Source organism: Ochotona curzoniae, unplaced genomic scaffold (genome assembly GCF_017591425.1).
Source record: "Ochotona curzoniae isolate NIBS_2020 unplaced genomic scaffold, NIBS_Ocur_1.0 contig_2754, whole genome shotgun sequence".
Classification (NCBI taxonomy): domain Eukaryota; kingdom Metazoa; phylum Chordata; class Mammalia; order Lagomorpha; family Ochotonidae; genus Ochotona; species Ochotona curzoniae.
In genome coordinates, this window is record NW_024465582.1 from 33183521 (window position 1) to 33210641 (window position 27121).

General features: G+C 41.8%; 1 protein-coding gene across 2 annotated transcripts; it reads left to right on the top strand.

Moving 5' to 3' along the window:
- Positions 1-762: 762 nt before the first annotated feature.
- PPWD1 (peptidylprolyl isomerase domain and WD repeat containing 1) lies at positions 763-25227 on the top strand. Of its 2 annotated transcripts, none has more exons than XM_040977604.1 (11): positions 763-967; positions 4156-4258; positions 6098-6198; positions 6344-6464; positions 9427-9874; positions 13455-13645; positions 17089-17278; positions 20135-20316; positions 21625-21706; positions 22811-22993; positions 24939-25227. In XM_040977604.1, exons 1-11 carry the CDS (start codon positions 778-780, stop codon positions 25080-25082), a joined length of 1935 nt encoding a protein of 644 aa, XP_040833538.1. In that variant the 5' UTR covers positions 763-777; the 3' UTR covers positions 25083-25227. The 2 variants fall into 2 exon arrangements, with proteins under 2 accessions (XP_040833538.1, XP_040833539.1); XM_040977605.1 differs by having other exon boundaries at positions 6098-6123; positions 6442-6464.
- Positions 25228-27121: the final 1894 nt, after the last annotated feature.

The following is a 27121-nucleotide window of genomic DNA, read 5'->3' on the forward strand; positions in this document are numbered from 1 at the left end:
CATCTGGGTGGCGTCCCCTCCAGGAGAGAGACCTGACAGGACGACCCACGCTGCTTCCACTTTGGAAAAGCGGTATGGGACAGATTCTCAAAAGTTTCGATGCCTTCTACCACTAGGCGCACACACAAAGACAAGTGGAGGCAGGCAGCCTGACGTCCACCAAGATCAGGATGGAGAGCAAAGGGTGTGTGTGTGTGTGTGTCCCCGCGCGGGTCACCTGAGGTGCCTGTCGCCGCCTACCACGCCGCAACTCTGACAGACGTTCAGCCACTTCAGAAAGTAGGTGACAGAACAAAGTGGCTCGGGACAGATAGACAGACAGACAGGCGTGGCGCTTCCGAAGGGCAGCTCCCAACCCTCCCCTCCCCTGCTTCCTTCCCCTCCCCTGGTTTTTCTCGGGTAACCACCGGCGTTTCGGGGGGCTGCCTTTAGCGCAGGAGACCGAGATGAGCGGAACTCAGGGCCACCCGGCCTCTGGCTGCTGTCCAGCACCCCCCGAGATAGCGCTGCCCCCCTCGGGCCTGCGCTCCGACTCTCACCGCTCCGGCGGCCTCGGTCCCGTCGCACAGCCAGGCAAGGCCCCTCAGGTCGCCTCAGGCGCGCGATCGAACTTTCCCGGGCCCGGAGCTGTGCGCGCGCTGCTTCCTGACTGGCTGCGCCGTTGCCTAGCTCCAGCCAATCGTAACGGTCACAGGGACGCTGACGCAAAGGCTGCGCCGCCGCTGCGGGATTGGTCGCCCCGCGGTGCGTCGCGCCTCTCCTGACGCTACGGGCAGCATGGCGGCAGAAAGTGGGAACGACTCGCAATTGAGGCGGAGGAGGCATCGAGACACGGAGGAAACGGAGGAAGCAGAGCTCAGTGGGAGAGACCTGACAGCCGCAGAGTCCTCAGAAAACAATGAAGAGAACGAAGAGCGCTGGGTCGGGCCTTTACCTGTGGAGGCAACATTGGCCAAGAAGAGGAAAGGTAGCTGCAGTGAGAGGCTCAGGGCGCCTTGGGATGCTGAGTCCGCCGAGGGGGAGGGTTGAATTCCAGCAAGCCCTGAGAAGGGATCTTCGTCTGTGTTTGCCTAGTTTGTGCCCTCAAACAAGAACTGCTGTCTTCTTGCCTCTGCCTTGTGAGAACCTGAACAGCTTCCCGTACTGGGGAGCTACGCCCAGGGCAGTGTCTTTTTGCAGTAATGCCTAACACTCGCTGTTGATCACCGAATCCTTGTGACAGGTGCTAAAGCTTTCATTTCCCGGTACTTGCTGTGTACTCGCCTCCACTCATTCGATCCCCTAGCAGCCGTAGAAAGTTGGAATTGCTAACTGCATTTTGCCGAGTACGGAGAAAGGGCGCTATACTGTGCGATCTGGGGCGTTGATTCAGAAGTAGTGTGTGTTGGGGCATGGGAGGAAAACGTTACCCATCTAGAATCGAGCGTAGCTGAAGAGAATGGCAATCCTGACTTAAGGAAAATTGCTTAAAGCATTGACCATGCAGAGCCGGAGGTCTGTGAATTTCAAACATTCTCACGGAGTGTCATGGGCTGCAGAATTTTGCCACTAATGTGAAATCATGACAGATTTTAATCACATGAAAGAGGTGGAGAAGCCAGTAGATTAAATTAAACAGACATGTTTTCCAGTTTTTCTGTGCAGTGTTTTCCTTGTACATGAAAAGACAAGTAAAATGTAATTTAAGTTGAAATTTCACTTTCTCACTTCCTCCTGGTTACACTTCTTATTTTCCAAACAAAGCCTGACCTTGGTAGCATAGCATTTCATGTCGTGATCACTCCTTGCCAAGACCCTGTCCCCCTTTCCCAGCACCTTCCTTTGGGCTTCTGCTGTCCTAAACCACTGGAGAACCCAGGGTCTCTCACTTCACCTCCTGGTGGCTCTAGCTGGAATAATTCCCCTCCCCTCACTGCGACCCTTTCACTGGGTTCACTTTGGTTCAAATTCCAGCACTTGGCTGTCATCCCCAATTAGAAACATTTTGACTTTGTCAAGTCTAGACTTCTAAAGTATGTTGATCGTGTTCCTTGTGATACTGAATTTATTTAGGAGCTTTCAAATTTTTATGTATCCCGATTTTCATTGAACCACTTTTTTTTTTTCCTTTGAAATGCATAGAAAGACCTTCCGCCCAGGAAAGATCAACCATTAGGGCTGGGCCAGGCTGAAGCTGGAAGCCCAGAAACTCAGTCCCAGCGTCCTGTGCTTGGCGTGGGACCCGAGTCCTTCACTCTTCACTTGTGCCTTGCGGAGGAGCACATGAGCAGGAAGCTATGTGTCCTAAAGAGAGACTTGATTTCAGCAACTCCTGTGCCACAGGCCACATGTGATGCCATTTCTTTTTTTAAACAATTGTCTATTCACACATTTAAACTACATTGCCTTTTTTCTACCGTTTGCTTTTCCTAGGAAACGTTCCATGGCAAGGGCCGGCACTGTGACGGACAGCGCATTTAATGTTCCGTAGCAAACTTTTCCTTCACGACACACAGTTTGTGTGTGTGCTCATGTGACCTGTTGAACGTTTCCACTGCTGAGATTGCAAGCTTGTGAACACAGGAGCATGCTATCTTGCTCCATTTTGGTAGGATGATTTTCACATAGCAAGTGCTGAAAATGAATGTAGTGCACTTGGCTATAATTTATATTAAAACATACATCTGAATATCTTGGCATTTTTTAGTACAAGTAGAGAACAGTGTTGAAATGCTTATCAAAGTGTTAGGAGACAAGAATCTTAGAAATGTAACAATTGAGACAGAAATGAAAATTATTAAGTAAACATTTTTTACCTTTGGTGGGAAGCTTTAAAAAAAAAGTAGATTTCTTTATTTTTACTGGAAAGGCAGATTTACAGAGAGAAAGAGAAAAAAAGAATTTAGGCAGGAGCTTCTTCCAGGTCTCCCATACAGGTGCAGGGTCCCAAAGCTTTGGGCCATCCTCGACTGCTTTCCCAGGCCACAAGCAGGGAGCTGGATGGGAAATGGAGCAGCTGGGACAGGAACTGGCATGCAGAAGAGATCTCAGCATATGTAGGGCAAGGACTAGCCACTAGGCTACCACACCAGGTCCAGAAGCTTACTGTTTTTAAGCTTGCCAGTAATGTGTTCAGTTTAAAGAAAAAAATTGAAGGTAACAACCTTGAAATATTAGAAAAATGTCATTGAAATTTTTCTGGGGCCCAGCACAGTAGCCTAGTGGCTAAACTCTTCCCTTGCCTGAACACACTGAGATCCCATATGGGCACCGATTCTAATCCTGGCAGCCTTGCTTCTTAAACAGCTCCCTGCTTGTGGCCTGGGAAAACAATCGAGAACAGCCCAAAGCCTTGGGACCCTACACCCATGTGGGAGACCCAGAGGAAACCCTGGGCTCCTGGCTTCACATCAGCACAGCTCCAGCCATTGTGGCTGCTTGAAGACTGAATCAGCGGACGGAAGATCTCTCTCCTCTCTGCAGAAAAAATAAATAAATCTTTAAAGAAAAAAAAAAAGAAATTTTGTTTGAAATGACAGTTGTTTAATAATTTTAACTTACTAGAGATGGATCCATGATGTTGAACCTGTTGTAATACTTTTTGAAAAAAGACTGCTGCACTGTTTTTAATGAACCGTTTTAGGACAAAAACTGTCTTAGCCTTCTTTCTGTATGTTCCCTGAAACCTGTTGTGTTCTCTATAAATATTTAAGAGTGAGCTAATACACATCAAAAGGAATCTGAGAGATGGCTAAATTTAACTTCATGTTATAACAGTGAAGTTTAAAAATTAAGAATGAAAATAAATGTAACTTTCAAGGTGGACAGTGCAGTATTGATTTGGATGCTTCAGACATCCCAAAATCTTCCTTCTTGCCGTACTATGACTAACAGGACCTTAGCTGTTGTCCTGAAGCATTGGCCGTAGGGATGTACAGGGTTAAGAAGGTGATTGCTATATTTGCACGACATGTTTCCAAACTTCCTTTTGTGGCGTGTCTTTTGTTTTTTAAGACAACTGAAAGGAAGACAAGTGGCCTGACAAACTATGGGCTTTATTTCATGTTCATGCGAAGAGCAAAAACTCAGGAAGAAAATACAACAGAAAATTCTAAACGAAGAAGACGTGCGCTAGTATGCGGTTTCCTCATGTGTTTTTCACTTTTTCTCTTGCAGTTCTCGAGTTTGAAAGAGTCTATCTGGATAACCTGCCCAGCGCGAGCATGTATGAGCGGAGTTACATGCACAGAGATGTTATCACGCATGTGGTATGCACCAAGTGAGTCTGTCCCAGCTTCGGGATTCCTGAGAAGTCTATTTAAAAATAAGAAGAAAAGAAACCTTCCATTTCCAGATGGACTTGTCAGATTTTAGGGTTTTGAAGATTTCTGTTTAATTCCACAGATTCTGTAATAGGTTGTAGTGAATAAAAGCCTGTGTCATTAGCAAAAAAAATGCTTCTTTAAAACAAAACCCCCTGGCTCATGTGTTTGTCTTCTGGAGCTAAATGCCAAGAGGTGGTGTCTGAGAGTCCCTGGAAGAAAGAGGGGTCACTGCTTAAACCAGGAATACCTGGCCTCCTCCTTTAATACAGAAGGAAGTGACGGTAGCTGCGACATGCTGGCAGCATGAAAGGGTGAGTGAGGGAGTTGGAGAAGCAGAACACTAGTAGTATTTTACTGTTGGTTCAGCTGATAGTATATGCGGGTGGCGTGCTGAGGCTTTATTCATAGGTTATCTAGGAATAATCTTGCGAACTAGTATATAACCTTTTTTGTTTAGATAAAGAAATTAGAAAGATCGAATGGCAGATGAGGCTGAAGAACTAGAAGGGCTAAATGCCACAGGGAGTTCTATCCTCTTATGAATTTTGAACACGTGCGCTGGAGAGAAATGAGTTAAGTTTGGGGTTTATTATTTATTTGGGGGGGTTTGAAGGACTACTATGGTTTTGGTGAGGTGAATGGATGGAAACAGGGCAAGAACAGATACAAGGCTGGAGCAGTTAGGAGCTGGCATGGAAATCTGCACAAGGGAGATGATGGTAGCCTGGAGGATATTAGCTGTGAGTAAGGAAAGTTGATCATTCTTGTTCCCTTGAAGGCAAGCTTCATTTCAGATATAAAAGCAAATGTTTTCATGTACTTGACACTTTGGACCAAGCGTTAGCTCTCATCCTGGTTCCGAGTTCTCAAGACTACAGATCCTAGCTATCCCTCTCCTTAAGTTTGTTTGATTTTTAACCCAAGGCAGTGGAGTGTAATGAAAAGATTGTAGCTTTTGTAACTGGATAGATCTAAAAGCCATTTCGCTAGGCATGGCTCTGTCTGGGGTAAGTAAATTTAACACTCTAAAACTATTCCTTAAGCAAAATTGGTTTATTGATTGTGACAAATACATCATGCAAATATAAGATGTTATTAATAAGAGGATAGGGGTATACCATCTCACAATTTTTATTTTGAAAGCATTTAAACTATTCTGAAATGAAAAGTTAAAAAAAATTAAACTAAACCTATTTATGAAATTTTAAAAATACCCATCCCATAGACTTGCTATACAAATTGAGGTACTGTGTGTGAGGTACCCACATACACTAGACTGCAATAATGAATACATAGAAATTTCTAAAACCCTGTGTGCTTTCTAGGGATGACTATTGTGTTCAAAAATTTTGAGATATTTCCATAACCAAAAGATTTCGGGTAAGATATAAAAGAAACTTAAGTTGAATTTGGGGCTAATTTGTAAGTTTCTGAAACATACTATATTTTCTCATGAAAAGATTGCTTCAATGCTAATTTTAGCAATAAGGAATCCTAGCATCTAGTAATTCCAAGGGAGTTTTTTTTTTTAATGTCAATTCTTAATTCAATTCTGATCATACTTCTTAGAGATTAAACTTAGAACTACAATAGCTGATAATAGCCAGAAAAGAGCTGCCACCATTTAAAAGAACATGTCCAGTGTTCTGTCTGTCCTGCTGCTAGTCTGCCTGGAGGACGGTGGAAGCCTGGCATGGAAGAGTCCGAGCTTTTCGGTGAGTGATTTCTGTGAGGATGCTCAGTGATTCATAGATGTGTTTTCGTAATTACCTTTTCAAACTTTCCAAACGCAGGACAGATTTTATTATCACTGCCAGTCATGATGGACATGTTAAGTTCTGGAAAAAAATAGAAGAAGGAATTGAATTTGTCAAACATTTTCGTAGTCACTTAGGTAAGAATTTTAGCCTTTTTATGTGTGGTTCTCTTTTAAGCTATGCTAGCTAATGTTTCCTTGAACACACTGTGTTGTTTTTCTGAGACTCAGGTCTGTTTTTTTGTTGTTAGTATGTAACAGTGTTTTCATCTGACTTGGATAGGCGTTATTGAGAGTATTGCGGTGAGCTCGGAGGGGGCCCTGTTCTGTTCCGTGGGCGACGATAAAGCCATGAAGGTGTTTGACGTGGTGAACTTTGACATGATCAACATGCTGAAGCTTGGGTGAGTCCTCGCTAAAGTTGAGCAAGTCATTTTGACACCAGAGTCACCATTTCACAAATTATTTCTATATCATCATCATCATCAAAAAAATGTGCATTTGGCACATTAGGATGGTTCCTCGTTACCACAGAGGCTTATGCTGTTGTTTTAACAGATTTCCAAAGTGCATCTTAACTAGGATTTAGTATATCTAATTAATACTATTCAGTAAATTGATGGAGATTCATTGTCTAGTTCCTAAGCAATTAAAATTTACTTTTTTTGTGCTGTAGTCATTTCAGTAATCTGGAATTGTGTTTTATGTGGGTACTTCAAAAAGTTTGTGGATCATTGGAATTAAAAGGTAAGAGCGGTGCAAAAAAAAATATTTTTGAACGTATTAACATGCTCTTTTCATAATAGGTGTTTTCCATGAACTTTTTGGTGATCGCTAGTATAATAAGATTTATGTTATATGTTTGGAATTCATTGGTGATTTTTTTTTTAAAGATAGGCAGAGTACAAGGAGAAAGAGAGCAAGATCTTCCATCTGCTGCTTCACTCCCCAAAGGCCAAAGCTGCCAGAGCTGGGCTAGTCCAGAGTCAGGAGCTTCTGTTGAGTCTCCCAAGCACGTAGGCAGTCTTCCACTGAGTTGCAGTGAGTTGCACCTGAAGTGGAGCAGCAAGGACATATAGGTTGCTGGCATCACAGGTAGAAACCTAGCCTGCCACACCCTGGTGCCAGTACCCATTGCTGACTGTTAAGTTTTGGAGTATGTTAATACCCAAACACTGTTTAATTATGGACAACATAAGGAATTTATGTAGATCTAAGTGAATATCAGCTTTAAACTCATTAGCATTGTCAAAAAGTGTTGGAAGTTACCTCAGTGTGCTTGGATGCTATAAAAGAAGACTGTGTAAGTTACACAATAAAAAATTGTTTTCTTGCATTTTTGGAGTTTGGATACTTCAGCTTGATATTCCATGAAGTTTTGGTTTTTTGGTAAGGGTTAGATTGAGAGACACACTGGTCTTTCTGACCACTTTCATGATCTCATTTAACATTAATTATCTCCTAAACCTATGTCTAGAAACCCATTTGGACTGAATTGTGTCCATAATTCAGATAATTCCACATTTGAGAATTTCCTTTATGGCTGGCATGGTGGCATAGCTAGCTGATATTCTATTTGTGATGACAGCATCCTATATGAGTGCCAGTTTGTATCCTGGCTTCTCCACTTTGGTCCAGCTTCTGGCTTAGGACCTGGGAAGGCAATCGGGGGGGTAGCTCAACTCCTTGGACCCCTTCACGCATGTGGGAGACTTAGAATACCAGATACCTGACTTCGGTCTGAGCCCGGCACTGGCCAATGCAGACATATGGGGAGTGAGCCAGCAGATGAAAGACACCTCTCTCTGTGTCTCCTTCTCCCCTTCCAAATCTGTCTTTCACGTAAGAGTAAAAAAAACTTTAAAAAAGCAAAAAGACTTTCCTTCAAATTTCCTTAACATTTGTGATTTTATGATCCACTAAAAGAAATCAGTGCCATTTTTATAGTTGAAACATACTTTTGGTCCACAAATACAGTTATCTAACCTGCGTTATTCTCCAGCTTTGATTCCAAACATGTAACTTTTTAAAATATCAAGAGTATTCACAAATACTGAACATTGCCACCCCTTGAAGATATTCAAAACTATGTATTTCAGACTTTGAGAGTAAACCTAAAACAAGGGGTCTGCATTGGGACATAGTGGGTTAAAACTCTGGCTGTGGTGCCAGCATCCTGTACAGGTGCCAGTTCCTGTCCTGGCTGTGCCACCTGTGACTCTCCTTCAGGGGCATGTGCCTCGGGAAGCAACAGCAGGTGGCCTGACTCCTTGCAGACCCAGCTGAAGCTCCTGCCTCCTGGCTTCTCCTGTCTGGCCCAGGCCTGCTTGTGGTGGCCATCTGGGGAGTAAACCCAAGGATAAAATCTCTCTATCTGTGTGGCTGTTCTTTCCCTCTCTCTGTAACTGCGTTTCAAATAGATAAATGTCTAGGAAAAAAACAACCAGGAGAAGAGTTTCAAAAACATTTTGAACATGAACATCATGGCTGGATTAAGACTATAACTGCTCAGGATGACTACGTTGGAGTGTATGCCTGTAGTAAATGCTTCTTTCTCTCCTACTTCCTTTATATTTGGTTCCTAGACAGCATGTTGAAAGTTTATAGTCAGGGTCCTGCACAATGGCTTAAACTGGCTAATCCGCCACCTCCAAGCATTAGGATCCCATATGGGTACCAGTTTGTGTTCTGGGTGCTCCACTTCCCATCCAGGGCCTGGAAAAGCAGTCAAGGATGGGCCCAAATCCTTGGGACGCTGCACCTGCGTGGGAGACCCAGAAGAAGCTCCAGGCTCCTGGCTTTGGATCGGCTCAGCTCCAGCCATTGTGTCCTCTTAGGGAGTGAACCAGTGGATGGAAGATCTTTCTGTCTCTTCTTTAAACATCAGAACTAATTAATAATAATGAGTATAATAGGACAGTTTTTTTTTCTTTTGAGCATGCTCATACCTAAAATATTTTCATTTTAAATATTTGAGAATGGATTGATGAATTGTATTATGTGCTAACCTATTTAAAAGAAAGTTGTGCATGGATGTTACAGGGATCCCAACAACAGTGTGTCAGAGTAGCTCGAAGCTACTAGTTTCCTTCTCTGCCAAAGGGGGTCCTTGGGCTGCTCTGCCTAATTCTCCTCTTATTTGAAAGGTCACAGGAAGTTATTCTCACTGCATTGATAAGGTCAGGAAGGGAATATTTGGTATTTATTCTTGAGTGCTTCCCCCGATTCTGTATTTCTGGTACCTCTGACCCAGGGATCCAGGTCTAAGTCATTAGCCACGCAACTTTGGGGTGTTGGTGCGAGGAAGGTTGCCTGCTTGGACTGACTTTGGTTTTTCTCCTGCCTCCCAATTCTTTACTGTTGTAGCTATTCTCCAGGACAGTGTGAGTGGATCTATTGCCCTGGAGATGCCATATCTTCTGTTGCTGCCTCTGAGAAGAGTACAGGAAAAATCTTCATTTATGACGGTCGAGGAGATAACCAGCCGCTTCATATTTTTGACAAACTGCACACATCACCTCTTACTCAGATACGGCTGAACCCAGTTTACAGAGCGGTGGTCTCTTCGGACAAATCTGGGATGATTGAGTACTGGACTGGACCTCCTCACGAATATAAATTCCCCAAAAATGTGAACTGGGAATATAAAACGGACACAGACTTATATGAATTTGCCAAGTGCAAGGCTTACCCAACCAGCATATGTTTTTCACCTGACGGGAAGAAATTAGCTACTATTGGTTCTGATAGAAAAGTTAGAATTTTCAGGTTTTTAACTGGAAAACTGATGCGAGTCTTTGATGAATCATTAAGTGTAAGTGCAGTGTAATCACATTTTACTCTTAAAATGTATTTTATGCAGTTTCTTAAAAGGTGTGTGTTTTATTATTTTGTTTTGTTTTTTGTTTTTGTTTTTGTATTGGAAATAGATGTTCAGATCATTGTTTTTTCTTAGAGTTTAAAACACGAGCTAGTTTCTATCTTGTCCTGGGTATGTTACATGATATTTTTCAAACAAGGTACTCCCTGTTTATTTAGTTGGATATTTTTTTCCGGTTTCATTTGCATATTCATCCTCTTAATGATCCTCAAAATCCAGTTTAGGCCTGGCTTCTGTCCTTACTCCACTGCTGTGTTCTCCCAAATTGATTTCTATAGCTTTCTATTTTCAACACACGTGGGTAAAACCCTCTTGTTTCCTTAATAGAAGAGTGCCACTCTCGATGTGGGTATTGGATACACAAGCCAGCAACGTGTGGCAACCTTAACTCTCTCCTCACATCTCCGTCATGTACTGCTGATTTTCCCAAGTGTGCTTTCAATCACCCGTGTCTTTTCAGCCTAGATGACATTAACCTAGTTTATAATCTTGTGCCTGACTGAACACATAGCCTGCTGCTTGTGTCTGCTCTGGCTTCATGCTAGCAGTCCCCCCAGAGCAGCCTGTCAGAACCATGTACCTGGTATGTCATTTCTTCACCTTGCATTTCTCAATGACTTCCTGTCCTTAGGATCAACAGCAAAACAGTGACCCACGGCGGTGTGGCCGCTGCCTGCTGTAAATCCCACAGCCCTCCGCCCCCTTACTCTAGCACCCTAGGCCACCTTTCAGTTTCTCCAACATGCCCCTCCCTGGGCCTCTGTATATGCTAGTTAGTTCCTCTCCCTGGAGTGAAATCTTCCCACCACCCCACCCGCTCCAGGTCTCCATTGCTGATGGCAACTCACTGTCCGCATTGTAACTGAAGGGAACCTTGCTGTCAGAAGCTTTCCTCATCCATCCAGTCCAAAGCAGTCTAGTGTAATGGGACTATATTGCTCTGTTCCTAAGAGCCTGTAGGTGCTGTGTGATAACCCGCTGAGGACTAAGCTCCATGTCCACCGTTTGGACTCACCGTTTCTCTGTCGCTAAAGAAAGTAACTGACACAGAATTACTCATGACTCTAGCCATCTCTTATTCAGGAATTTATTAGAGTATATAGTTGTAGAATATTAATTTTTACCCTGAGTTCAGTGGTTTCTTTGAGTCTCATCAACTGCTTTGCATTAGAAGGTTCTCTGGGTGCTTACAGTATTTGAATCTGACAATGGATGGGTTGAGCCCTTCTAACAAGAATGTTTGTTGTCTGATGTCACTGTGCAGTCTTGGGCAGGGACTACTTCATATCGCATTCCCTGCATTAAGCACTTCAAAAATTCTGTCAACAGCTCTTAGTGACACTCTTCTTGTCAGGTGATCCTGAATTAGTGCTGACTGCCTGAACTAGTATAAACGCAGGCGAGTATCAAGTTCTGTTGCTAACCAAATGATCATCATGACAAATTTTCTTGTCGAAATAAAATAGATCTCCATTCAGATTTAAAAACATCCCTTTCTTGATGTTTCCTTCTCTTAATGGTGGCTGATAATTAGGTATCACCTGGAATTTAAAGATGATCTTTAAACTCTACCAAATTACATTCCTCCCAGATTCCTCAGGAAAATATTCAGAAAACAGAGTCTGGATTATAAACCTCCTATATATGGTTTATAAACCTCTTGTATGTGGTCTATAATTCAGACTCTTGGTTTTCTGAATATTTTCCTGAGGATTATATTTGTGTATGTATTTCATATATATATGCATGTATGTGTAAATCTCAGGTATTTTGTGATGCCCAATCCATTCTGTCTATTGTTTTCCCAATATTTGTTGAAATGATAGGAATGCAATGGAACCAGGAGGTCAGGAGGAAAACTTGTGAGAGAAATTGTAAATTCAGAATGACAATTTACAAAAGAAAAGTATGTTTCATTGGTTCCTGACAATGCAAGTGGCCAGTAATACCCAGAGTCTCATAGTTCCATGTTGGGAAGTTGAGGACCTTCTAATAGATTAGAATCCTAGCTTAACAAGTGAGAAATTGAATGGGATGATGTGAATTTATATCTTTTAATATCAATTGAAACTTACAGGGTCTGTTGTAGCCATACAGTTACCTATTACAGAAACTGCTATAAAAACTAGAATACAGGGAAGATTCTGAGTTGGTACTTAAAAGGTTAAATTATGAAATGCTTTCATATGGACAGTTGCCCTCTTGTAAACATTATGCCTTAAAAACCAAGTCATCTTAAGTATTCCTGGGATACAAATAAGCAACACAGTGTGTGTATGTGTGTGTGTGTCTTTGAGACCAGATACAAGACAACAAGGCCTTTTAGCTGTAAGACTCTACCCTCATGCTTGTACCTAACCAACTCAACTCCTTTTGCTGTTTAAATTTTGTATGTTGTTATTATCACATTTTCAAAAAAAAAAAAACTGTAGGTTTTCAGTTAACAGTTAACATAAGTAAGAATGAAAGATGGAAGTAAATGGGACATGTCTAGTTTATTTTTATCTGCAATGGAGAGGTACTTTTGAATTGTGTTTGAAACCCTGTCTAAAAAATTGAATATAAGCACCCTCATATTTTTGGAAGGTTTAAATGTGCTAATGTATAGTAATTGAGACGTGACCCCTAATGTGAAAATGGTGTGTTAATATCAAAAGAAAAGTGAACCAAATTTTCCAAACTCTATAGGGTACACAAAAGAGGGGAAACAAAAAGCGCCTTTCTCCTAAATCACATCCATCCGTCAGGTAACCTAACTGCCCAATGTCAAAATAACGTGAAATATTTTCTGAACTACGATGAATTTGTTATAAATCGTGAGCTACTAGGAGTTTATTCTCAGGGGGGAAAAATGAGTGTTTGCCTCAGGATCTCATAGTTTACAGTATTCCAGGTAGCTGTTAGCCATAGTGGCAGCTGAGCCCTTGATGGGTCTCATCCAAATGAAAGCATGCTGAGAGTCAAATACATGCAAGATTTGAAAAGCTTAAATTTCTTCAAATAGTAATTTTATTTTTATATTGTTAATGTTGAAATAATACATTGGATACATTGGGCTAAAACAATTACTTCGCCTCTAGCTACTGGGACATTTTTATGTGTAGTGTGCGTTGTATTTGATTATGAAGTGATGATCATAAGCTTTTTTAAAAGACTGCTGATCTGTTCATATTCTATTAAATATGAAGAGTTTAGTTACCACTTAGGTTAAAATGCTTTGAAGCTTACTAGTATCTTTTTATTTCTACTTACACTGATCAGAATCTGTTAATATATGTATGTATACAGCAGTGGCGCTCAATGTGCATTCTGCTTTTGTTCAATGCTCATGCCTTGTGTTACATGTACATACATAAACAATACATGCTACATGTGTGCTGTGGAGTTTGAAAAACATTTTGCACCAAAATGCTTATCTTTTCATTTTTTTCCAGACTTTGAAATTGTGTGTGTGTGTGTGTGTGTGTGTGTATGTGGGGGTAGCATTTTTGTTAATACGTGCTTTTTTCCCTAGATGTTTACTGAACTGCAGCAAATGAGACAACAGCTACCAGACATGGAATTTGGCCGACGAATGGCTGTAGAGCGTGAGTTGGAGAAAGTGGATGCTGTACGGTTAATTAATATAGTTTTTGATGAAACTGGACACTTCGTACTCTATGGAACAATGCTGGGCATTAAAGTTATAAATGTGGAGACAAACCGGTAAGCTTCACTATGATGTGTGTTCTCAAAAATGCATTTATGGGATAGCAGTTCCTCCATCAGGGAAACAATGGGAGTTTTGTTTGTTCCAAGACAAGTGGCATGGTCCCAAATGTCTAAACTTAACCAAATGTTTTGACTGGATTTTTTGTGTCTCTTGGTTGTTTATAATCTTATGTAAAAAGTTTCCACTCGTGTTTATAAAAGAAATGGAAAGAAGATATGCATAGTTTCAAGCTTTTTTTTTTAACAAGTTTCAGTCTGTCTTTTGCTTGTTGATTTAAATTAGCCTGGCTCACGTTAAATGTTGCCAAATATTTTAACCACAGAATTCGGCATTACATCCTACTAGACATAAAATCAGAAGTTAAAATGCATGAAACCACAATAAGCCTTTTGTGCAAATAGTCCATTTGGTCCTAATACAAAATCGCTATAATCAGATATTGTCACTGAATATAAATTAAAAGAATTTAAAGATTACTCTAAGGACAAAAAAAGGCCTTTGTGTTCTACATTCAAACATACATACGAACATTCATAGTTCCTGGCAATAGAAGATCTTTGAAGGTTTACAAAAAGATAGAAACAGTAGAAATACATTAAATTGCATGTTCACTGTACAAAGGATATTGCCCCGGATCCCTACAGATACCAAACTGTGGCTGTTTCTGTTCCATACATAAAACTGCATGGATTTGTAAATAACCTGTGCACATGCACTGGTGTTCTTCATTTTTTTCCTTGACTCTCCCCCTCTGCGAGCCACAGCATCCTCCCCAGCTGAGCAGGCAGCATCCCTGCCTGACACCATGACGATGCCTGCTGTAACGGACTGTTTTGTAGAGACTAATTTTTTTTTAAGATTTACTTATTTTTTATTGGGAAGGAAGATCAGAATTACAGAGAGAACAAGAGACAGCGAGAAAGATCTTTTTTATTTGTTGGTTCAACCCCCAGATGGCCACAACAGCTGGAGCTGAACTGATCCAAAGTCAGAGACCAGAAGCTTCTTCCGGGTCTCCCACATGGGCTCGGGCTCCCTGGCCTTTGGGCCGTCCTTGACTGCTTTGCCAGGCCACAGGCAGGGAGCTGGATGGGAAGTGCAGCAACAGGGACACTAACTGTGTGGTTCCCATATAGGAACCTGGCCTGGGTACAGTGAGGATTTAGCCATTGTGCCAGGACCCTGTGGTTTACTTTAAGTCATCTCCGTTTTATTTCTGTTACATAAAGACAATGTAAATGTCATATAAATATTTACTATATTGAACAGTTTAGGAAATACTGATAAGGAAAAAACTGTACACATTCAGAACTATACAGTTTTGAGTATTTTAAGGATTTATTTACTTTAAGATCTTCCTTTTGCAGGTTCACTCCCCAAATGGCCACAATGGCCAGAGCTAAGCCAGTCCAAAGCTAGGAGACAAGAACTTCTTCCAGGTTTTTCATGTGGGTCCAGGGCCCAAGCACTTGGCCCATCCTCCGCTGCCTACCCAGATCACCAATAGGGAACTACATGGGAAGTGGAGCAGTCAGGACTGTAACTGGCCACTGGCACTGCGGGTAGAGGAGGATTAACTGACTATACCACCATGCCTGACCCCAATTTTGAATGTTTTTTTATTAAAATTTTTGTTTAGAACCATGGATGAAGAGCCTACAGATACAGGGAACTGATTGCATAGTGCATTTTTTTCAGTATTTTATCCTAATAGGCTTTTTAAAGCACTGTTTTATATTCATGGCAAAATTGAGTAGAGACTGCAGGAGTTTCCCACCTACCCCGTGTTCCCAGCCCAATGCGTGCATAACCCCAGTTACCAACAACCTCCACCAGAGTGGAGCATTGCTGACAGCTGGTGATCCTGTACTGACAAGCTGTGATTACGTATTTCGCGGAATCCATAGCTTATCTTAGGGTAATGTGTGTACATGCTGTGGGTCTGGGCAGCTGTGTAATGACTTGGCCCCTCATTGTATTATCAATCAGAATTTTTCACTGCCCCAAAAAAGCCTTCTCTGCTAAGACCATCTGACTTCCTAACCTGTCACAACAAGCACTAATATTTTCATTTTTTTCTATAGTTTGCCTTTTCTAGAATTCCATATATTGGGAAAAATACAGTATGTAGCATTACAGATTGATTTCTTTTCATTAGTAATATGCATTTAAGAGTGTTCTATGTCTTTCTGTACTGTGGTAGCTCATTTCCTTTTGGAACTGAATAATCTGTTGATTGGATATACCAGCTTACCCATTCATCGCCTATTAAGAGTATCTTGGTTGCCTCTAACTTCTGGCAATCCTGAGTAAAACCAATATAAGCGTACATGTACAGAGCTCTGCATAGACATAGAATTTTTCGACTTTTTTGAATACAAACGAGGGAACACAGTGGCTGAATCATATTTTAGATCTTTATTTATTTGAGTTACAGTTGTAGACATGGGGAGACAGAGGGATCTTGTGTTTCCTGGTTGCTTTACTCCCCGGATGGCCCCAACAGCCAGATAGGGCCAGGTTATAAACTGGAGCTAAGACTTTCCTATCTGTCTCCCACATGCATGCAGAGGCCCGAGCACTTGGGCCATCTTCCAGTACTTTCTCAGATATATTAGCAGGGAGCTGGATCGGGAGTGGAGCAGCCAGGCTACAAACTAGTGCTCATGTAGGATACCAGCATCACAGGCAGGGGCTTACCATGCCAGCCCCAAGTGTATTTCATTTGCAAAGAAAGCGTCAAGCTGTGTTCGGAAGTGGCTGCTGCCTTGTGTATTGCCACTAGCAGTGAATGAAGGCTCCTGTTGGCCCACATCCTTTGGCAACATTTCATATTGACAGTGTCCTGGATTGGCCATTCTGATCAGTGCAGTGGGATTGTGTTTTAGTTTAGATTTCCCTGGTAATACATGATAGGGACAATCCTTTCATTTGCCATCTGTGTATGTACTCTGATGGAGTATTGGTTAAGGTGCTTTGACCATTTTTCTTTTTTCTTTTTTCTTTTAAGATTTATTTATTTTTATTGGAAAGGCTGATATACAGAGAGGAGGAGAGACAGACAGGAAGATCTTCCATCTGATGATTCACTCCCCAAGTGACTGCAACGGCCGGTGCTGTGCCAATCCAAAGCCAGGAGCCAGGAGCCTCTTCCGGGTCTCCCACACAGGTGCAGGGTCCCAAGGCTTTGCGTCGTCCTCGACTGCTTTCCCAGGCCACAAGAGCAGGATGGGAAGCAGGGCTGCCGGGATTAGAACTGGCAACCATATGGAATCTTCACGCATGCAAGGCTAGGACTTTAACCACTATGCTATCACTCTGGGCCCTGCCCATTTTTCAAGTGGATTGTTTGTGTTATTGACTTTAGGAGTTTGTCATTATTGATCAGAATTAATTCTGATGATCTTACCCTGTAAAACATTGTTATGTTTTCCAGTTGTGTGCGGATCTTAGGCAAGCAAGAAAATATCAGAGCGATGCAGTTGGCTTTGTTTCAGGGGATAGCCAAAAAGCATCGTGCAGCAACCACCATAGAGATGAAAGCTTCGGAAAACCCTGTTCTCCAGAACATGCAGGCTGACCCCACCATCGTCTGCACGTCCTTTAAGAAGAACAGATTTTATATGGTATGTGGAAGTGCTAGAATACAGACCTTCCGGGGAGAGCTTCCTTTTCGTGGCTTAAGCCTTCAACTGAAGAGAATGTTGGCAGTAGCTGCAGATTCTCTAAACAGCCAGAATATCATAGTACAACACTAGTATTGTAGAATCTTAACTAGAAGTTGATTCTAAGTATTGCAGTCCTTTTTTTTCCATCATGTTTTGGAAATTTTTCAGTCTGGTGTCTGGTAATTTGTGCTTAGGTAGAAAGTTAGTGGCTATGGTTATAATTGCATTAAAAATAGTTCTTTTTTAGAAAAATATGATTTATTTATTTGTTTATTGAAAAGTGAGATTTACAGAGACAAGCAGAAAGATTTTTTCCATCCGCTGATTCATTCCCCAAATGGCCACAAGTAGAGCTGATCCAAAGCCAGAGCCAAGAGCTTCTTCCAGGTCTCCCACGCAGGTGCAGGGTCCCAAGACTTTGGGCCATCCTTGACTGCTTTCCCAAGCTACGAGCAGGGAGCTGGATGGGAAGTGGAGCTGCCAGGATTAGAACAGGCGCCGATATGGGATCCCAGCACGTTCAAGGCGAGGATCCTAGCCGCTAGACTACCACACCGTGCTCAGTCAGAACTTACAAAAACCCTTTACTGACTCTCCTTTGTAGGGCGGCTGACTTTCTTCATTTATACACCCACTTTGATTGTTTGTTCATTTGCTACCATGGTCATACTGAAATGATCCTGTTCAAAAGCACTGAAATCTCTCTCTCTCTCTCTCTTAAAATCTGCAGCTTTTACACAGGTATTCCTTCTGCCCAAAACGCTCTTCTCCCCAACTCCTAGTCATGCTTCAGTTTCCTCATTGGAAGTCAGTTTCTTTTTATTTAATTTACTTGAAAGAGGGGTTTTCCTTCCGCTGGTTCACTCCCAGATGGCCACTGCAGCCTGAGCTGGACCTGTCTGAAGCCAGGAGCCAGGAGCTTCCTCCGGGTCTCCCACATGGGTCTCGCAGCTCTGTGTCTTCCCAGGCCATTAGCAGAGAGCTGGATTCAGTGTGGCAGCTAGGACACAGACCAGTGTCCACCTGCGGTGCTGGCTCCGCAGGCGGAGAGTTAGCTCGATGCAGCACCGTGCCAGCTCCCAGAAGCCTTCTCTTAGCATCCAGTCTTAGATGTATCTGCATGTGTTCCTCTTGCACTTTCCCTGTCATTATTTGACACATATTTTATGGATAAAAGTCATAACTTGGTAAGTTTTTGGGTCTTAGTGGCTTCTCAAGATGATATAAAATCTGGAACTATGTTGCACTGTTCCTTCTCTTTAAATCGACTAAATTCATAAAAATCAGCCACCTGTAGTATGCCCAGCCCGGATAAGCATATTCATTACAAGATGACGTAGCAGTTGATACTATTAATGTGGCAAGCATCTGATATAAATGTGAAAACTAGTTTTCCTCCCTCAGCCAAACCTCCCACCTAAAATTGGTGAGTTGCTTTAAAATGAGTTTTGCTTTTAATTTGACTCATTTCTACATATGAAAATATTTTTGTCTTGTTTCATCTAACTTAACTCGATTGTGAAATAAACTCTAATAAGAATTATTGATATACAATAACAACACATTAATTTTACATCCACTTTATTAAAAATATTTAGTAGAGTTATGTTTTTTGCTTTCTTCAAACTTAATAGTGGTTAAAGCATACATGTGTGTCTTACTGAACTCAGTGCTTTACACAGCTAAACTGCTGTTGTAAATTTTACTATTTTAGAAGTACATTTTCTTAATGAAAATTCAAGCAGTATATCCTTGAATACATGAATTTTATAGTCCCTTTGTGAAATTCAACATTATGAAAATTGTGAAATTGTACTTTACAAATCCATAAGTGAGTTAAATCAAGAAAGCTTTGAAAAAATAAATTTTAGTGAATAACGCAACAGGTAAGTCATTACTCTGAAAATGGAAAGATCAGATGTTATATTAAAAACTTTTTCACTTGGTTGTACATTTGGAATGTATCGAAGGCAGGCAACAAATGACATTAGCAAGAAAGGGATTTTGCGCTAGCTTTATCATTTGAAAAGCAGTTGGCCTCAGAGAGCGCTCATTTACAGAGAGTAACTACTTACTAGCAGTCAAGGGAAAGAAGTAAAAATGAAGGCATCCAGAGTTTTAACAACTGAGGATTTTTTTCTACTCTCACACTTTGCATATCCTGAGATTCTACGGTTTCACTCAAAATTGGCATTTTTTTTTTTTCCTCCCAAGTTCCAGAGTTGGGTAGAGCTGAGGAGATTGTAAAGAAACGCCAAGCTCTACGACTGATTCGTCCGTGGGAATCCTCACCCTGCCTTGCACTATTCACCAGTAAAAATCATTGTTGATACGTGTTTAGTACACTCTGTATTGGGCATTATTTTCTAAGCACTTTGTTTCCATTCATTTAATCTTACAATCACCTGCGTTGAGCGTTAGTTACTATTATATCTCATTATGAATGAGGAAATTCGATTGAGTCACTTCCCCAGAGTCACATCGCTACTAAATGTGGAACTGGAATTCAGACTGGCGATGAGTAACACCCAGCAGACCAAGATGTCCCGGAAGGCCTAAATAGTCCTACAAATCAGTACGAGCCCAAAGGAAATTAAATCAGAGTACATGTTCATTACAAGGGTTATTTTCATAGTAACTTATTTCATAAGTAAATAAGTTGAATGACTTACTTATGATAGGAAGTGATGCCGAAAGAAGGATTTATACTGACGTGAATTCTTCAAATACTTTATCAGAAGTGAAATTTTTCCATTCATCAGTTCTTGCCAACTAAAAATTTTCATTCACTCGCTTTTGATTTTCCTTTCTGAGTTTACCAAACGCGAACCAGAAGACACAAAAAGTGCAGATTCTGACCGTGATGTCTTTAACGAGAAACCTTCTAAGGAGGAAGTCATGGCCGCCACTCAAGCTGAGGGACCCAAGCGAGTCTCAGACAGTGCCATCATCCACACCAGCATGGGCGACATTCACATCAAGCTGTTTCCCGTGGAGTATGTACTATTTTGTGTTTGTATAAACACCAGTGAAATGTGTGTCTTTGCAGAATCTTAAAGTCACTACTCTGCAGGAATTGTGAAAAATTTGAACATTTGATGGAGCACCCATTCCTACGCTTAGTAACTGCTCTGCTGGACCAGGAGACAGCTTCATACTTCCTCGTATAACCACAGGGTTAGCTGCAAGACAAAATAATTCAGCTGTGAAAGTAATGAATATCAATGCTATCCAGATGTGTAGCATTACCACCGTCAGCTACACGTCTACGCTCTAGGCCTTGTGCTTTCCTTTAACTGGCTTTTATCTCAGAACAGATCCTCAAGAAGGCTAATTATGGTTTTTCTTTCTGAGATTTGCTAGACATGCACTACGTCCTCCTTAGCTCAGTAGTTATACACTTCACACACGAATTCCAAGAAAAATAACTAAGGGTGTCTATTGAAGAAATGCTAAAAATATTCTGCACACTATAGAAATATATAAAATTGGGGTGTGTGGCCCAGCATGGTAGCCTAGTGCCTAAAGTTCTCCCCTTGCATGTGCCAAGATCCCACACAGGTGGCAGTTTATGTCCAGACAGCCCCGTTTCCCATCCAGCTCCCTGCTTGTGGCCTGGGAAAACAATCGAGAACAGCCCAAAGCCTTGGGACCCTGCACCCATGTGGGAGACCCAGAGGAAGCTCCTGGCTCCTGGCTTTGGACCGACTTAGCTCCGGCCATGGTAGCCTCTTGGGCAACGAACCACTGGACGGAAGAACTTTCTATAAATCTCACTTTCCAAAAAAAAAAAAAAAGCTTTTTTTAAAAAATTATAGATTGTCATTTCTGCATAACTTAACATGCGATCATTTGGTAAAGTTAGAATTGAGGGGCTTCATATTTTGGCTCTGATTGTCATTCAGTGTTGATTCCATTTATGAGCTGTCCTTTCTGTGCATAAGCTCCAGCAGGAAGGTGTCGGTTTAATGGCAGAATTTGAATAAGAGTGTTACCTTCCCCAGGAAGTCAGAGCACTTTAAGGTGCTGTGATTGTATCTCCTTAAGTTGCTAAGTGAAATGAAAACTTTTTTTCAAACTCCAAAATTAATAAGCACCGGGATGCTACTTTGAAAAAATAAAAATATGCCCCTTCTGGGATGCACTTTGAACTCTTGCTTGTCCTGATATTAGAAGAGTTTAGGAAAATGACTGGCTTTCTAAAAATTCAGAACACATCGACAATATCTTTAGGAAGCTGAGCTACAACAAAAATTGTCTTAAGATGCCCTGCGTCTGTTTCATACGTATTTACATCTTACTAGGTGCCCTAAGACAGTGGAAAACTTCTGTGTCCATAGCAGAAATGGTTATTACAATGGACATACATTTCACCGTATAATTAAGGTAAGTTACACATATTTCATATGATTTAAGAAATAAAGTATTATTGTATAACCAAAGGTATCAGCCAAAGGAATTCTCTTTTTGACATTAAGTGAATTATGGAACAAAGCGAAAATGGGCTAATAAAGCCAAACCAAAATGGGTCATTGTGAACGGCTTAGATCAGGGTGGGAATGGTGACATGGCTGCCTTTTTAGATAAACGCCAGCAGTGTCTGGCAGCAGCAAAGCAGAGAGTAAGATGATGGGCAGAAAGTCACGCTAAGATAAAACCAATAACCATGGTTAACCTAGTCCTAGTAGCTACCTAGGTCTAGAAGCAGGAAGTAACACTTCAAATCCTATTATTAGAGAAGCAGATGAGCAGCCTTCTGTAAAGTGAATGGACTTTCTGGAAATCCAGAGTAATTGCAGAAAGAAAGGTGAGAAGAAGGAATTATATCAGACATAAAATCCTATATAGGTCATAAAATGTAATTACAGTATTAACTGATTGAATTCATAATATAAAATATGATTCGCGTCTTTAAACTAGAAGGCTGATCTAGGTACGGCCCCGGTGTTTAGCCTCTCAGTGGAGACACTGATTGGAATGTCACATCCCACGGTGAGTCCGTAGCTTGAGTCAGAGTTCCTGACTCCAGCATCCTGTCAGTGCAGCCCCTTGGAGGCTGTTCCGTAATGCCTGCAGGAGCTGGGATTCAGCCGCCCTTGTGGGATACCTGGATTGAATTCCTAGCTTCTGGATTTGACCCAGCCCAGTCTTGGCCAACATGGCATTTGAAAGATTCAGCAAGGAGATATTAACTCTCTTGTCTTTGTTCCTTTCTTAGCTCTGCTTCTCAAAATTAAAAAAAAAATTTTTTTTAATTTAAGTACAAAAAATTTTGAAGTCCATGTATACAAAGAGTTTTCAGAAAGTTCATGGAAAATGTGTTTTGTGGAAATTTTCAAGATTTTTATGCACTAGAGTCAATTTACCATTAATTTTTTTTTTTGCGCCAAAGTATGAAGTAATGTGTGGGTGGATGTGTTTGTGTATACGAGGAGTACATAGAAATAGAGGAAGGCAGTGTAATATGCTTTTGTCCTCTTTCCTGTTCAGGGCTTCATGATTCAGACAGGAGATCCAACAGGGACTGGTATGGGAGGAGAAAGCATTTGGGGAGGAGAATTTGAAGATGAATTTCATTCAACATTAAGGCATGACAGACCATACACGCTCAGCATGGCCAACGCTGGATCAAATACTAATGGATCACAGTTTTTCATAACAGTAGTACCAACGGTAAGTACATCATTCCTATAAACCACAGATCCATGTTTATGATGTAAGAGAATTGATTCAGTGGAAGTTTATCCTCTGCTTTATTTAGATCTACTGTGTTATAAAAATGAAAGCAATTAGGAAAGAAAATAATTTTGACGAATCAAAAGTTTTTTCTAAAATTTATTTCCTTGAAAAGCAAGTAGAGAGGAGGAGCGGGAGAAAACAGACGGATTCACTGGCTTAGTGAACGCAGCAGCCAGAGCTTGGCCAGTCTGAAGAGCTAGGGCCTTCCTCCAGGTCTCTGTGTGGGTGCAGGGGCCCAGCCCCTTTCCCCTGCTTTCCCAGGCACATTAGCAGGGAGCTGGAACAAAAGCGGAGCAGCTGGACCATGAACCGGCACCCATATGGGATGCTGCAACTTCAGGTGGTGGTTTCACATCCCCACAGCGCAGCGCGGCCCCCAAACATTTTCATGCAACACAAAGCAAATTGGACTGTGATTCAAAATTCTTGAGCTTCAATGGCTAATGGATCTTACTCTGTCACTACTGATTTTATAGCTTTAAAGGATTTAATTCACTTTTGTTGATCTGTTTCAGTATCTTGAGAATGGAGGAATTTTAAGACATTTCCCCCACATTTCTGGTCTGCAGTATCAGAATATAATATGCCAAATCAGTGGTGCCTTAGGTTTGATAAAATATATGATGCTCAGGGCCAACACAATGGCCCCAGTGACGAATCTTCTGCCTGCAAGCTCTGCCATTCCACATGGGCGCTAGCTGCGCCACTTCTGATCCAGCGCCCAGTTTACGGCTTGGGAAAGCAACGGAGGATGGCGCAAAGCCTTGGGACCCTGTCCCACTGTGGGAGACCTGGAAGAGGCTCCTGGCTTTGTCTCAGCTCTGCTCCAGCTTCTGCAGCTGTCTGGGGAAAGAACAAGTGAGTGGATGATCTGTCTTTGCCTCTCCTCCTCTGGGGAAATTTGCTTTTCCAGTAAAAAATAGGACGCAGTTTGAGCCCTGGCTGTCCCACTTGCCATCTGGCTCCTTGCTGATGACCCAGGAAAAGCAACAGGAGACAGTCCAAGTGTTTGGGCCTCTGCCCCCCAGTATGGGAAATCCAAATGAAGCTCCTGGTTCCTACATCCTTTCCCAGCACCTGGCCTTTGTAGCTTTCAAGGGTGTGGACTAGAAGATAAAGATTTCTCTCCATCTTTCCCACTGTTAACTCTCAACTTTTTTATTTTTTAAGATTTATTTATTTTTATTGGCAAAGCGGATATACAGAGAGAAGGAGAGACAGAGAGGAAGATCTTCTGTCCGATGGTTCACTCCCCAAGCTGCCACAACGGCCAGAGCTGAGCCAATGCGAAGCCAGGAGCCAGGAGCTTCTTCTGGGTCTCCCACGTGGTGCAGGGTCCCAAGGCTTTGGGCTGTCCTTGACTGCTTTCCCAGGCCACAAGCAGGGAGCTGGATGGGAAGCAGGGCTGCCAGCATTAGAACTGGCACCCGTATGAGATTCTGACGCATGCAAGGCGAGGACTTTAACCACTATGCCATCACGCCGGGCCCAAATCTCAACTTTTGAATAAATCCTAAAAAAACAAACAAAAACTGTTCTACCTATTTTCAAAAATACAGTAAAATATAGAGCTGGCATAGTGGCTCAACAAACTAAACCTCCACCTGCAAACGTGAGGATCCCATATGGGCACTGGTTTGTGTCCCAGCTGCTCCTCTTCCCACCCAGCTCCCTGCTTGTGGCCTGGGAAAGCGGTAGAGAATTGGGCCCCTGCACCCATGGGGGAAACCTAGAAGAGACCCCTGGCTCCTGGTTTCAGATCGGCTCAGCTCCAAACGTTGCAGCCTTTTGGGGAGTGAAGCATCAGATGGAAGATCTTTCTGCCGCCTCCTCTGTAAATACAGGTACGCTGATAGTCTTCCATTTGTTCTCGCCGCAGCCTTGGCTTGACAACAAGCACACCGTGTTTGGACGGGTGACCAAAGGAATGGAAGTTGTGCAGAGGATCTCCAATGTCAAGGTCAATCCCAAAACAGACAAGCCTTACGAGGATGTCAGCATCATAAATATCACTGTCAAGTAAATGTGATTTATACAGAAAAATGCCCAGAATTAAACACAAGATTATTTTACAATAGGAACCTTAAGATTTGCTGAACCTATAGATCATGTGTCAAAGATACAGTGCGGTATTTTTGTATTTGCCATTAAACGCCGTTGTTTAAGAACTGGCTGTGTTATTGCTGTGTTTCTAATCCTGGTAGATGTGAAACCAGACGAAACGTGGACCAGCAGCATTCCTCGCAGGTGATTTCTCATGAGACTCAAATATTCAGTGATTACATACGATGGGGTGTATTCAAAAACATGCCGGGTCGTCCACCCTTTTATGTTGAAACGGGATATTGTGTAACCTTTCCTTCATTAAGCTCTCATTTCACACCAAATATGTTCGTCTTGAATATTGTTCAGAAATAGTGACAAACTGCAACAAATAAATAGGAGGCCCCTTTGGTTAAAAATATTACATATGTTAAGTATTATATATCTTCACATATAAGAACCAGAATAAATGAATATCTGAGTTCTTGGGTTTACAGAGAAGTTCATTTACTAGGTTTTTTTTTTTTTTTCCAAATGTAACTACACACTTTTTTCTACAAGTTTTATCTACTAAGTTGTTATCTAATACCATTATAGTAGATATTGGAAGTTTCATATTGATTTCCTATCCCTGCCTATCCACACAATAACCACGGCTTGCTGCTTGTCCCTTCCAGGTACCTGTACAGGGAGCATGCTCAGCCGGCTGTTTAGGGAATTCATATTCTTACATTTTAAATCTAAGCTTAGACTTTTCCTTGGTCAGCAGGATTAATCCATTTTATACTTAAGCATCCTGAGAGATGGAGGAATATGCTAAATTAATGCTGTGTCCTCCTTTTTAAAAGGTGAATATCAAATTGGACCTAAAAGGATTTTTTACCATGACATTTACCTTTTCATTGTAATATTAAATATTTAGGCAACCATCTAGGCTAAAACCTAATTTCACCTAATTTTTTGGTAATACTGCCACCAAGTGGTGACAAAATACAATTCTTTCACTTTGATTGGATGCTTGACTAACAAATGCTGCCATTCCATGTTGCAAATTTAGCCTGAATGGTAGACTTAAAAAAATACATTGGGCCCAGCGGCTAAAGTCCTCACCTTGAACGTGCCAGGATCCCATATGGGCGCCAGTTCTAATCCCGGCAGCTCCACTTCCCATCCAGCTCCCTGCTTGTGGCCTGGGAAAGCAGTCGAGGATGGCCTAAAGCCTTGGGACCCTGCACCTGTGTGGGAGACCTGGAGGAAGTTCCTGGCTCCTGGCTTCGGATCGGCATAGCATCAGCCTTTGCGCTCACCTGTGGAGTGAATCATCGGACGGAAGATCTTCCTCTCTGTCTCTCCTCCTCTCTGTATATCTGACTTTCCAATAAATAAATAAATCTTAAATACATTGCAATGTGTGTTTTAAAGCTTTTTCAATTTTTTGTCAAGATACACTCTGCTTATTCAGCGATTCCTTCATTCTACAACTGGGTTAGGAAAGTGTGTAGCTAGCTGTTGCAAATTGAAAACTATCCCAGCATTAGGTAAATACCCTTTCTCTAGCAATGTGAGTGCACAGACTCTGGCTACATTTTCAAAGTAATTTCCTAAAGCGATCATTTGAAATATTACATTTCTAATATGAAACATTAAATATAAATTTCAAAAGCAACCAAGTTTAACTATGTGGATTGCCATAGTGGCATGGCAGGTTAAGCCGTAGCGCTGGCATCCCGCATGGGTGCCAGTTGGAGTCAGATGCTCCACTTCCCTACTGATGCACCCGGAAATGCCGCAGATCAGCCCAGTGTTTGGACCCCTGCACCCAGAGCTCTGAGGCTTTGGCCTGCCCTACCCCCAGCTGCTGTGGTCTTTGGACACTGAACCAGCAAATGCAAAGATCTGTCTTCCTTCTGTAATTCTACCTTTCAAATAAATCTTTAGAAGAACAGTTTAGTCCAATATGAAGTTTTAGCTCCTCCTTCCAAATACATTTGTATTACTTATTTAAATATGACCTATGGG